The 14,068-nt window shown below is 38.9% G+C and overlaps 1 protein-coding gene across 16 annotated transcripts in view; it reads left to right on the top strand.

Annotated features, from left to right (window-relative positions):
- Positions 1–12,853, top strand: part of GPATCH2L (G-patch domain containing 2 like) — an 81,124-nt gene extending 68,271 nt beyond the window's left edge. For 7 of the 16 annotated variants that reach the window (XM_064715800.1, XM_064715794.1, XM_064715793.1 and 4 more), the window contains 2 exons: positions 61–152; positions 5,107–12,853. In XM_064715800.1, coding sequence (XP_064571870.1) covers positions 61–152; positions 5,107–5,279 — 265 coding nt within the window. In that variant the 3' untranslated portion in view covers positions 5,280–12,853. Of the gene's footprint in view, positions 1–60; positions 153–2,155; positions 2,760–5,106 lie in introns of those variants that run through there. The other 9 variants (XR_010440663.1, XR_010440664.1, XR_010440661.1 and 6 more) reach the window with 9 other exon arrangements.
- Positions 12,854–14,068: the final 1,215 nt, after the last annotated feature.

Raw genomic sequence — 14,068 nt, 5'->3', positions numbered from 1 at the left:
GTCAGTCTTACAGAAATGTGATATGGGAACTGAGTTTAATTTGTTTTATTTTCTCCATAGGCAAGCAAATGTCCATCTGGGACCACCATGTTCAAGGGACATCAAGAGGAAACGAAAGCCAGCTGCAGCCTCCATGTCTAGCCCAACATCAGGTAACCACCAGCATTTTTATAGTCATGCCCCTTTTTAGCGAAGCACCACAGGCAAAGGTAGCATTACTTTGGTTTGAAACTAATCAAGTTAGAGGGCATATTGTGTTTTTGCATAGCATCAAAAGCTGCCTACTAAACAATTTTTTGGCAGTGTAGCAGTGGTAAGTTAATTTGCAGTGCTTCACCTTACTGTGAACAGTAATCTGCCTCTTCATAAGGTGTTATTTCCACTGTCCTAAAATATGGAGTTCGTAATAGGCAGTTGATCAGTATGCACAGAGTATTGGGCTGGCATTAGCTGGAGTCTCTGATGTCCTTTATCAGGGTATTTGTAGACAATTTCACAGGAGCAAAAATCTGGCAATTTTTGTGTAATCATTGGGTGAAACCACTTACTCCTTGGCGGTTGTCTTATTCTTTTGGATGAAAATAGTTTTTTCTTGTTATGGGGATGTAGTCATTAAAATACTAGTCTATTTTCATGTGGCAGATTTCTGAAAAGTCATTGATTAGTCATCAGAATATGAAAAAGCTTTAATCTGGTGTACTCGGTGGGTTTTAGCATGCTCCTTTCTGTCCTTTGACCTTACCCTATCTTGCGACTATCCTCTGATACATGTTCTTCCAACTAGTTTATTAATAACTCTTGTAATCCAGTAACAAGGTAGTGGGTAAGATGATGGAAAAAATAGAGATGTAAAAACAGTGGGGAAGACCAAATGAACTGATGATTAATAGAAGGAAGTTTGTGTTTCTTCCTTGGGCTGGTGGATAGACAGAATAATGAAGTAGGGAAGAAAGCTGAGCTTTCTCACCAGGCCACTGATCTGGATTGCAAACTGTTGGAAAGGTTCTTTACTAAAAAAATAAATAGAAAAGAACATTATTAATCTGTTTTTCAGCAAAAGTCTCATCTATTATTGATTATTTATTTAGGTTATTCTTTCCTGGCCTTTGAGTATTCCATTTTGAGATGTTTGAACTTCTGTAGTAAAAGGGATAGTATCTGAAACCACAGAATCTTAGCACTGGAATACTAGATTTTTGTGGTATGAGTGCTAATGTCTCACTGTCCCCTGTTACCTGTCCATTTATTTATTATTCAGAGAGCTTCTGTTTCTATGCCTACATGTTTCAAAGTACTATTTAAGTTGTACTTACCTGATTAGGCAAATTGTATAGTGAACAGTTTTTGAAGAGTTGAGAGTGCATCTGAAGTGGAACTTAGCTCTGGAAATAGCACAGGTGCTTGGAAAGCTTTCTTACTATGGATGAGGGAGAGAGGATTGTTATGTATTACAAAATAAGGAAGAAGTGTAGTTAGTAGAGTGTGGGCAGCATGCATAGGCTGATCATCAAGAGACAAGGTTTGCAAAGTCCTTAATGGTCAGAAATGGCAAAGATCCCTTCCTGAGATCCTGTTTAGAAATACGCTCAGACAAGTGAACAGCTATGGCAAGGGTTTGCTGCAATACTGACTTGTAGAAACAAACTTTTATGATTGGGTAACTGAAGTTGTGTCCTAAACGATGTTCTACTACAGATTCATAATTACAGCTGAAGCACAGCCTGGACAAATAACTTGGAAACTTCTGGAATCTGGTCTTATTTCTGTCAAAGGAGATTTTGTTACGGAATTACTAATGTCTAAAAAGATACATAGTATTATTCTGCCATAATGTAGAATTAGTTGGACACTCTTACATTTGTTGGATATTGATGAGATAAAGATTTTTCTCCCTTGCCATGTATCATGTATCACCCCCATATAAATGTCATATACTGAGGTTCACATGAGGAGTACCAGAGGAGTCATGGCAGTCTCATTTTTTTCACTTCTGAGGCTTTTTATGTTTGTGGCATTTTACTTCTGCAAAAGGTGGAGCACTGGTAAATCAGAATACAGGCCCGTGCCTGTCATGCAGACACAGAGTGCTGGATTTCTTCACCTTTAAATAGCTCCTTCACTGAGTCCAACTGCTCTCGTCTCACTTGTTGACCAGGTCCTGCTTCAGTGATCTCCTTTTTTGCAACCTGAGTGCCCTGTGGAGGTGAAGGACACAGCCTGAGCTGGCTTCATCAGTCAGCAGAACAAATGGGCTTGCTGTGCCGAACATCGGGCCATCTCGGATTCCACCTCTTTTATAGAGATGAGTGATGAAGAGGGGCTCGTTCCGCTTTGCCGCTGTATTAATACACATCAGGGGCCAGCTCCCGGCACTAAATCACGCTACTGCATACATCTGTTATCGGACTCCTCACCAGTGTGATGAACAAGACTGCAGATAGAGGCTTCCTCGTGTCATTCTTTATAGGATTTTCCTAAAAGAATAAATAGCTCAAATCTCTGCCAACACTATCCCCTGTCATTGTGATGAATTTAGCTTCTTTCTCAAACATGCAGCTACAAATCTTCCGCTGTCGCCTCACCCTCCCCACCATGCACAGAAAGTTTTGAGTTGAATTTGGCTGAAATCAGAAGATGCTAATAAAAGGCAGATGAGATGTGGATGCTGTTTTCCCTCCTCGGTGCAGGAATGAGAAAAGGCAGCTAGAGATAATATTTATTTGGGAACCAAGCAACTAAATTTATTCCATGTCTTCTCACATATTTTCAAGACTGTGAGTATTTATGAGTTCTGGTAAAGTATCTTTTCCCAGAGACCCTTGCGTGAACATCAAAAAACTGCATTACTGTAGAAGTGCCTTGGGTCTCTATTGTATTGCTATAGTATTAAAGTTCTGGTATTAATCCTGCTCTTTGAGGCTAACTGGCCTAAATACCATAACTGAGCTGTTGAGAACAACAAAACGTGGGTAGAAAATTCAGAATTAACTTGCACTTTAGGAAATGACTTTTATCAAAATTAAGTTGGGCAAACTTATGCAAATATTTAGAGAGACTGAAAATTAATGTTTTCCACATGACACAATTGAACAGTGTGAGCCCTAAAGCATGAGGCCTTTGCCTGATAAGAGCAAAAATCTGACTGGTGTAATTTGGCAATAGAATAAGGAAATCTGGAGGAAGTTAAGGTTGACTGTACTGGATTAGACCAGAATTTCATCCAACTCAGTGACCAATAGCCAGTGCCTAGGGAGGAAGATGATTTGTGGTGGTAAAGGTCCTTTGACCTTTCAGTGATCTGAGACTTGGAAGGCATGGATAGTGTCCTTGTGTTTAATTTCCACTGCAGTACAGTCAATTTGGAATAATATCCCCAGTGGCACAGTAGAGCTTGTCTGAGAAATTCTGCATAAAATGTTATTCTCATGGAAGTTATTCTCTGGTTTGAAAGGAATCTGATGAAGACTGTCACGTCTGTCTTCGTTTTGTCAGAATAGGCCACAAGTACAGATGGTTGTGTCATAAATGGTGAACAACTAACAATCTTTACACTGTTGTTTTTAGTGTTTATATGGTTTAATCCTCTGTGTATGTATGTAGCAGTGCTCATGGTAACTGGCATCCTAATCAGCTATTACAGTGAGTCTAGGGTAAAAATCTACATAAATAGAATTTTTGTCTGCTTTGGCATGTATTCACACCTAGCTTGTAAAAAAGGTGACAGCAGCCTGTGAAACTGCTTATCAGAGAGCAGTCTGATGAATAGTAGCAATTTGGTGAATTTTCCTTCTTCTATTTCTTGCTAATTATTCACTCTTTGCCATACCCAGAAACAATAAGCCAGTTTCAGTCTTTTTCTCTTTTTATGAGGAAAGATGGAGAGCCTGAGTGTGGAGACTGCTAGCAGGGGGCACATAGTGTGATTGTGAGTTTAAGGACTGACAGTTGTTGGGGTATTTTCACATTTCATATGACCTTCACATGAAGGAAGATGATGGGCTAGATCTAAAATTGCAAGGTACTTCTGTCAGCTGTGTTGTAGCAGTATGGGAATGACTCACTGTTTTGGATTTACAGAAGCAGCATTGTTGGGGTTCCAGATCTACTGAATGTGGAACCTCAAGCATGGAACTGACTTTTTATTTAAACTTCAAAGCAATCTGTCCTCTAGTTGAGGCTTGCTGTGGCCTCTTTACCCTTCATCCACTACAGAGCAGCAGATGCAACTTGTAATTAAAACACACAAACAGCTATTATCTGTTGTGAGACTACAATGAAGAAATGCATTTTGTATCAAAGTAGTTACTTGTGTAAAAAATTCTGTTTGCTCCAAAGACTCCTATGACAATTACTCTTCTTTACCAGGCGCTGTTCTGCTTGTGAGGATTTAGTTGGTTCAGGATACTGAGAAATGGAGTAAACTCTCATATATCTAGGTTTTTGGCAATCCTTCTGGAAATTTGGGTGACTGTTGGATTGAGCTATGGATCTGCAAATCTCTCTGGCTATTATGGCCTGTCCCATTTTGAAGCAGTGGTTGTATTGAGAAAATGAGAATGAATTTCAACCTAGTTTGGCAAGTAGTTTCTTGTCATAATATGCTGATTTACCATTTTGGATATATGTGTAGGTTCATGGTACCGCCCTTACTGGGGAAGTATGTTTTCCTCTTTAGATGAGCTCAGCAACCTGAAATTTGCCACAGCTTCACAGACTTTGAAAGTCTCAAGTAGAGAATTAATTTAGTCATTGCAAGGAGTCTTAAGTTATTTTAAGATGAATGATTGTGAATTGATTCACATTAAATATGGGAGAGCTAAAACTTCTGGTTTTCAACAGGAACTCTGACTAAGGGAACTAGTTAGTGGACTGGGAACTTAGAGTTTTGAATGTGTGAATCGTTAGAGCAAAATTGTTAATGCTATCAAGAACCTCTGTTTCAGAGGAATTTGGATGAAGAACTTTTAGAAATTCAATAAATAATATCCTCATAAATGAAATTATGTATATGAGGAGTTTGCCATGAATTTAGTTGTTCTAACATTTTTTTATTGCCCTTTCTTACTGTCTTCCTCTGTTCCCCTTTCCTGCAATTTTATATTTCAGCAACTTTATCTGTCCACATGGATGCAGCAGAATCAGAGCTACCAGCAGCACCATCCTTGAGATCCCAGAACTCTGAGTGGACTGGGAAAACACCAGCAGCTGAGAAATCTACTATTGCTGCCTCCAGTAACTTTTTTAAAATGCCACCAGAGAAGAGCCCTGGATACAGCTAAAAGGGAAGCACTGCAACTGTAAAGGCTTGCTCGACTTTGGAAGTGTTTGATTCTGGTGTTTGTCTGCACCAAACATCTTGTGTGGCAGTGTGGTATCTTCAGTATTGGTGCGTGGTACGTGCCATCATCCAGGCTGGTCTGTGTGCCTCACACACCTAAATCATGTTTGTGAATCTATGTTTGAGAAAAGGTAATCAGTGTTGGGACTGCAGTGGCTTTTAGAAATTTTCCTGCTATCACTGTATTTATTACGAATTCATCTCTTTTCCTGGTTCCAGCTCATATGTAAAGGGTCGTGTACAGGTTTTCTTTGGGGTTTTCAGATCCTTATTCACCCTCTGGACATGTTGCTCGTTTGTGTACTTGGCATTTTCAGGGTGAAAGTCCCACTGCCATTCAGGGAGGCAGGAGTCTCCCTCTGCTTGCTTCCAGACCAGAAGGATTTCTTGGCTGGGGAATGAGGAGGGAATGCTAACACATTGAAACATGGAACCTGAATCCTGTATTAGAAGAATGTTTTCTGGCCATGTGCTAACAGACTCAAATCATGTTGCTTCTGGCAAAGCAAATATGGTGCTTGTCTTTGTAGAAATTGCCATTAGCACACTGGCGGCATTGTCCATTCAACCTTTTCCTTCTCCCTTACTCTGAATGTGTTCAGTCTTTATTGCATATTGCATGTTCATTCCTGAACCTCCTACTGGATAAGGATTTGGGAGAGCTACTTGGACTAAATGTGCAAGCTGGTGTCCTGGATGGAAATCCAGAGCCTTGAATATTGTTGCAGTGTGGTAGAAGATTATACAAAACATCCATATCTCAGTATATAAATTAAAAAATGTCTGTTAGTGTTGCTAAAGGATGCTTGTTGAAGTTAACATGCCATTGAACAAAAAAGCCATTTAAAGTGTCACCTGAGTTCAGAGCATTATAGGTATAGATCAGACTCCTTCTGTATCATGCTTCATCTTCCTTCAAAAGTATTGTCTGCTACACCTACTGGAGGTGTCTCCACCTGCTGATAATTGCACATTACACTGCAGTGTACACTAAAGAGATTCTCTTCGTAGAACGTCCACTTGGTCTGCTGTTACCTCCTGTGTTGCAGAATACATGGACAGGGATTTCTTCTCTCTCTGTACTAACTCTGGAGCTTATCTTCAACTATGTTTTAAGAATATGTACTTGTATAGCATGTACCAAGGAACAGGTGGCCTCCCAGCTTCTTAAGTCCTTTAAGTCCTATTTGTATGAATAGAACTTTTTGCTTTCCTTGTGTGGAGCTTTCAGACAGGACTGTTTAAACTTGTAAAATCTGTTTTGATTGTGGCAGTTCATCTAGCATTCTTAAGCAGACAGCAAAATTTGTGAGATTTTACTGATTTTGCAGTGTTCTGTTCTCTTATGAATCAAATGACTGAGGGACAGATTTGATTGGGTGAATATGAAGCAGTGATTTATATTAGCTGTGTGTTAAAATGGGAAATGGTCATAATATACACAAAACAAACTGAATGACTGTAAATCATGATTGACAGATATAGTTAGTTATACTACATGCACACTGTGTCTGATCCCCTAATACCTACTTATTCTTGGGGAGACGTCCAAATTGGATTTATATTTTGCAGCACAAGCAAACTGTCAGATCTGTCATTATAAATCCTTCTCAAAACTCTTTTTTTTTCTTTCTTGTTTTTTTTTTATTTTTTTTTTATTTGCGTGGTACATTTAAGAAGTAATTAGAACAGGGAAACCCTTTTTACCTTAATGATGGAATACAGAAGTCCATTTGGATTACAGGACAAGATGTAATAGTTTATAAAGGAAGAAGTGTTCCTGTTTTAAAGTTGTCATGGCTTTTTCTTATTTGTAGCTATTTTGAACAATGATGCCTAAGGGGTAACACAGGAAGTTTCAGCACTGGAGGGCCTGTAATCTAAAACATCTGAAAAGAAGGTAAACCTGAAGAGTAGTAGTTTGACTATCTAGTACTCGTGAATACAGTGAATGGGAAAGGTGAGAATGTTCCCCTGACAACTTGCATAAAAAATTTAGGATTTGAAGCCTTGTAATCTAAGCTGCATGCTGCTCTAATGATAATGAATGGTTCCCTGAAAGAGTATTTGTGAAATTGACTGGTTTTGATCTTGTGGAGTATCCTTCACAACCTCTCTTAGTTTGAGTCTGTTCAAGAGATTTACTCAGATTACTGACCATTCAGCTTTATGCAATAAATACAATTTATTTTATTTACATACTATTTTAGCCATTGTATTCCCTTTTAAAAATCAGTTGTGATAAATCTTGCTGCATTCTAAGTATTGTCCAAAGAGTTTTTTTCTCTTCTGTGATGTCAGGATGCTTTAAAAGCTTTTTCAAGAAAGGTGTTAGGGAATCAAGAGCTTTCATCTCATTGTAGTGGTGGAGGGTTGGGTTGCAATGCTTCATGTGATTTTTCTCTGAGTGCAGGGAAAGAGAATTTATCATATTTTCCTGTTGAGGTCAGTAGCACTGTTATCTGGTTAAGCCCTTACTTAGGTTGTAAGCTCCTAGGAGGTATTTCTTGTCTTTAAAGGCAGATTGTACCCGTGGCAGTACTGAAGAGCAGCTGTGGCAGTGTCTTGACAAGCCATACTTCCTGCCATGGCAACTTTCTGGAAGTTCCAGGAGACTCCAATTATTGCAGCTGCCCTGTCTTTTCTATTTCTAGGTTAGAATCCATTTACAAATCAGTCAGATTCTCAACCAAATTCTCCTGAGTGGTAGGCAACCTAAATGGATCATCTCTCTTGTTACTCTAGGGTATATAAAATATATCTTCAGACTTCAGTAACTTGATACAGATTTTAGTACCTACAGCATTATGAGATGAATAAAATAAGTCCATTGATTTGCCTCTCTTTTTTCATCTAAGGCAGATTTCTTAGAACTCACTCTGCTCACACAGTACTTGGTGTGAAGGATACTGCTTCCCGTATGGATTACTTGAGCAGAAAGGAGTAATAACATGCCTTGCTTTAGTTGCTGTGCTTCTGCCAAGATGGTCCAGTATGTGATTATTGCTCCAAAGATACTCAGCTCACTCGCATTTCACTTTTTGTGCACCAGGACTTCCCAGTCTTTTTTCAGTTTTGTCTTCTCTCTAGTTGTCTTCCTCCTTGTGCTTATGGGACACTTCAACTTTGCAGACAGGACCTGGGAATACCATACTACAGTGACAAGCAAGTCTGGGAAATTCCTGAAGTATGTTGAAGATAATTTGTAGTCACAAGTACTCAACCAACTAGGAAAGATCCCCTCCTAAACCTGTTATTTATTAATGAAGAAGGATTTTTGAGAGATATGGTGGTAGGTGGCTGCCTTTGCCACAGGATCGTGAAATGGGTCGTTTTAAAATCTTTGATGTAATGAGAGAAATGGTCAGCAAGGTTCCTACCCTGAATGTCAACAGAGCTGACTTCAGGCAACTCAGTGAGCTAGTTACTAGTGTGCTGTTCCTTGAGTCTGGTCAGTTTTTAGGAATCACCTTTTAAAAGGCACAAGAGCAGGTGATCTCTGTGTTGAAAGTCAAACAAGCCATGCAGAAGCCCAGCTGAACAGGGAACTCCTCTTGAATCTCAGAAGGAGAAGGATTCTATGATCTCTGGAAGCAAGGTCAAGGTTCACAGAAAAATTACAGAGCTGTAGTTCACATATGTAGGGAGAAGATATTAAAGACCAAGACTTAATTAGAGTTGAAACTGGCCAGAATTGTTGTGTTAGACAAGCAAGGGTTTTTGAAGTACATAAATAGCAATAGGAGGTCTAAGGAAAACATTGGACTGATATTTGTTGTGAATGATCACCTGACAAATTGGAGTGAAGAAAAGGTGGGGGGCATTCAGTACTTTTTTTTTGCCTTGGTCTCATTTTAATACTGACAGACCTTGGGCTGCTCTGTCTTCTGATTTGGAGGATCGTTACTGTGGGAATAGTGACTTTGTGCACATGGAGATTGTAAGGGACCAGCTGAATGTTTGTAAGTCTATAAAGCCAGGTGGGGTTCATCCCAGAGTACTGAAGGAGCTAGTGGTTGTTGTAGCGTGACTTCTCTCAATCCCTACCAAAGTCTGGGAAAGGTCTATCTTTGGGAGTCTGGGAAAGGTTTATCCTGACTAAAATCTACTCAGTGTTATTCTAGTTTACTAGAAGGGCATGAAGTGAGACCCAAGAAACACAGACCTACTAGTCTAGCCCCAGTACCTGGAAAAATTGTAGAGGAGATCATACTGGGTGCTACTGAAAGGCAATTAAAGTCCTTTAAATCATAGAATCATAGAATCTCCTGAGTTGGAAGGGACCCACAAGGATCACCAAGTCCAACCAAACAGGTCTGGTGAGTGATGTGGTGGTTGATGGTGAAGGTGTTGATACATACCCCTTCTTGCCTCTGAGGACCTTGTGCAATTGCAACAGTTTTTCACAGATGGCAGTGACGAATCTTAAAATGACACACTTCTGTGTATAGGGAGAAGATGGACAGAAAGAGAAATCAAAAACTGAGAGAAGCACGTTCCCTAGTTGTTCTTTGCACATTTCTGGTGGTTCAGTGAGCTCTAGTCAGGATTAGTGCCCAGCTTGGTAAGTCCTGAAGAAGACTGAACTAAAAGAATGTAGTTCCTGTCATGATGGATTTATGATTTTAAGGTACAGTAACAAGTGGAGAAAGCAGCAAAACAGGAGCTGGAGAGAAACTTGTTAGAGGCTGGGACTAGTGCTACTGGATGATAGATTAGCTTTGTGATTGTGGTATGCAGAGGTGTGTCTTGCCAGCATCATTCTTGAATAATGACATTGAGTAGGTTAGTGCTGTCCTTCAAACTGTAGGTGCTCTTGCTGTTATATTCTGGATGTTGTGGAGATCTGCTTAGTGGGCAGAGGATGAGAAGGGAAATTGTAGGAAGGGCAACAAGAAGCATGATGGAGTGCCTCTTTTATTGTTGCCCCTTCTGTACTGAAGAAGGAAGATGCTACAAAAACCTTGTGCCTAGATACATACAAAAAGTATGTGTGCCTAGATATTGAAAAGAAATTATGTTAAGAGCATAGGAACTTTGCTTCCTTGTCTTGAGGAACAGTTTGTAACCAGAGAATTTTTCAGTAAAGGAAAAGTAAAGGATACTACATTTGTTCAGAAAATGTATTTTAATGGTCTGTTAGGAAACCATCAAAGGAAGATGAACTTATGTTCTCATTGTTTTACTTCATTTCTGTGGTTTTGTTTCCTGTATTCTGTTCCAGTTTTTGTTTTGTGATTGTGACATCCTTTTGTACCATCAAGTGGAGGAAAAATTCTTTTCAGTAATGCTTCTTAAGGCATGAAGCATAAGGGGACACTTGCTATACAGGAGGTAAAAGATTATCCTTAGGCCATTAACTTTACCCAGTACAAGGCTTGAACTCAGCACAGAGGACATAATGGCTTAATTGTACCAAAGCCTCTCTTTTTAAGAGAGTGAATAGTGCCACAGATGAGTGCCACAGTGCCACAGGCAGGTCAGCTAAACTGGCAGCAGTGCCTGCAGACCCACGTGTGGCTGGGCCTCATTCATTTGACATCTAATACAGATTTACATTGTAGAGACAGAAGGAACTTTCAACATCGTTCTCAACTTTAATGTGGTGAGAATGCCTTCCCATGCAAGCATGGCTGTCACTGTGAGTCAAGCCAGCTGAAAATATGTGCTCACTGGCTTGCTGTGTCAAGAGAATTCTTGTACCAGCTTCAAGAATTGGTAAAACTGGAAAATGGACTGGTACAGCCTGTTATATCAGAGAAAGATGCAAAATATATATACTTGCAGACAATAATCAAGAAAAGTATTGCTGAGTCCTGGATATTATGAGCTAGAGTATTCAATGTCCTGAAGCAGAGATGCCAGTATTAGGATGATCAGGGTTTTGCAAAGCTGCCCTCTTGTCCTTGTAAACTCTGAAGGAAATGGGATGAACAGCCTGAAAAATGCTGTACTGTGTCAGACCAAAGGTCTGCTTGTCTTGGTAGTCTGTCTCTCACAGTGACCAGTTTTGCCTACCTGGGGGGTACTGTAAACATAAAGCAGTAATATAGGGATACTTTTTTTTAGTGTTCTCTTAGCCCAGTGTCCTGCCTCAAAAAAGATGTACAAACTTTTTTTGATGCTGGAGAAAACATCTTTGAACTTTTGGTTATAGTATTTATCCTGCAATGGGATTTAAATATATTTTTACAAGGACACATCCTGATGATGAAAACATCAAGTAAGGATTAGCATATCTTTTTTTGTAGTCAGTTTTCTTATTAACTACTGTCTTTATAAGTAAATAGCATCTTCTCTTGGAATATTTTTTTCCTAATATCAACATCCTGACATTGCTTCTTACCATGCTTTTTTTTCAGCAAGGGTGAAAAATCTTGTTCTTTCTTTTCAATTGTGCTTTTTTGACATGTATTTGTATGCCCAGTCAACAAGTCCTATGTAAGCCACTAACCCATATAAATCATTTTTCATAAGCTTCATACTGTAAAACTTGTCATTTAACCTCTAATTGTGCTCCTGCATGAAAATCCCCAGTATTCCATATGCATTCAGTTCTAGTGTCTATACTTAAAGTATTCTTCAGAGTTACAAAGTAACTGTTAAGAGTCACCTGTGGTACTCCTCATAGAGTGTTCTGATATTGCTATTCAGGCTTCCTATACTCATATAGCCAAATATGCTGCCAGTCTTTGCTGCCCAAACGATGCTGTAACCACTACCGTAGGAGTGGTATTCAGGCAGTTGAACCTAAAATTCTTACCACTGCTTTTCAATGTACAAGGTCCTAGAAAGTAAGAATTATTTTTTTTTAATTCAAAAATCTATTGCATTTCTTTTAGCAGTATTATAGTGCAATTTTGTACCAATCGTATTTATAGTTTGCAATACTTAAGAGCTCAGTCTGTTTAGTTTTATCAGAAGAAAATCAAAAGTGTCATGCCTGTGTGGTAGAAAACCTTTATGGCATTGGAAATTCTAAGTAATAAAGCATCTTTTTTGTTGCAGGTGGCATATAAATTAACTTGGAGCTAAAGCCTAGGCTGCCTAGATTGGTGCATGTGAGATTTCATTTCTGGAGGCATTTCTAAGAGGCCCATGATCTGAGACTGGGCTGGTCTGACCGGAGTCCTTGGGCACTGCCGAAGTCCTTGAATTCTCCCTCAGGTTTTGACAACACCACATAGTGAGCCAAAGCTACCATCAGTTGCATTTCAGCTTCCTCCTGCTGTCAAAGAGGGCTCTCCTAGAGATAGCTCACAAAAGGTCTACTCAGAGTCTGCAAAGAGCTGCCTTGTGCATGTCCCACATATTTTATGAGGTCATAAGATTTAGCTGTTTGATAGGGGTTGGACTCTGGGTTCTTGGGACTTTATTTTAAGGGTAATATGTAAATAAGAAAGATTCCTGCTTGTATTCCTCTGTTTTAAATAAGATGTGTATTCTCTGAATGAGGCTCTTGCAGAATCTCTGTTCTGATTATAGAAACTGGAAATAAATCAATATATGAAATAAGTGTTTTATCTGATATAAAGGAACTGAGTTGAGATGGGGGAAGAGAGGTTTTGCTGACATTTGCCTAGATTTACAGTATTGGGCTCTCCATTAATCTGCATGCTTCCTTGACCGTTTCCGTAAGTATAAAGTATAAACTGTAATCTGAAGGTCTGTAGGGAGTTACTGTGCTTTTCTTGCTTTGAATTGCAAACCTGAGTGAAGGATTTGAGGTAATTTATCATGTCCATTCTTTGGAGTTTTTTTTGTAATGATTTTGTTTCCCAGTTTGTCAGGACATTGTCTCTAGACAAGTGAGATGCTGCTCCCTGTTTGGAATTTGAAACAATTCCACAGTTTCTTAGCCTTTCATTTCTAAGGCACTGCTTCAGATCTGCCCAGTTCCAAATGGGATGTCATTTAAATGAGCAGGTCAGTTTCAATTGATAGTTTAATGGATATCAATTCATTTTGCCATCACTAACATCCTTTTAAGATAGATTGGCATAATTCTTTTTTACCATGATAACATGACTTCAAAGATCAAATGAACAGAGGACTTCTAATTTTCTTTTGCCTATGCCTGTGTCCCAGTTATTAATAGCTATGCATATTTGTGGTAGGAGCAACACAGGAATCCCTTTACCTTAACTGTTCCAATGAATAAACTGTAAAAACTAGATCCCAAGTGGACTAAATGTTTTTAAACAAAAAGATCAAGATCCTTTGGAAATGGCTTCAAGTTTTTAACACCATATTGGCAGTAGAGGGTTGTCCCATTTTTAAAAGTAGTTATTTTTCTCATCTCATCACAAGCTGCACCTGTGAGAATTGTGAAATGTTCCCTGTGAAATATGCTGATTTTTTTTAGGTATAAGTAGTTGGAACAAGGAGCAATAGATTGTCTTATGGGAAGGACTCAGATTTGGCAAACTACTGGTAATGTCAAAAATTTCAGATGTCTAAAAATTAGCTGTTTCAGTCTTACACCTACTTGCAATTTTGTAATTTTAAAATTTTTAGTAAATAAGAATTTAATCTGATAATTTGATTAATTTCTATTTAAAAAGGAAAAACTGAATGTGCTTTTTTACATGTGCTTAATTTTACATCCCAGGGCTGAGAATTTTCTCAGTTCAGTTTGAATAACTGATGGTAAGTTTGATAACAGGGCTGACTATGATGGCATTCATCAATTTTGATTTTTTTCAAGCCATGAAACCTTTCTTCGTGCTT

This window comes from Zonotrichia leucophrys, chromosome 5 (assembly GCF_028769735.1).
Source record: "Zonotrichia leucophrys gambelii isolate GWCS_2022_RI chromosome 5, RI_Zleu_2.0, whole genome shotgun sequence".
NCBI classification, from domain to species: domain Eukaryota; kingdom Metazoa; phylum Chordata; class Aves; order Passeriformes; family Passerellidae; genus Zonotrichia; species Zonotrichia leucophrys.
Note: the sequence above shows the minus strand (reverse complement) of the source record. Positions and strands in the feature narration are given on the sequence as shown.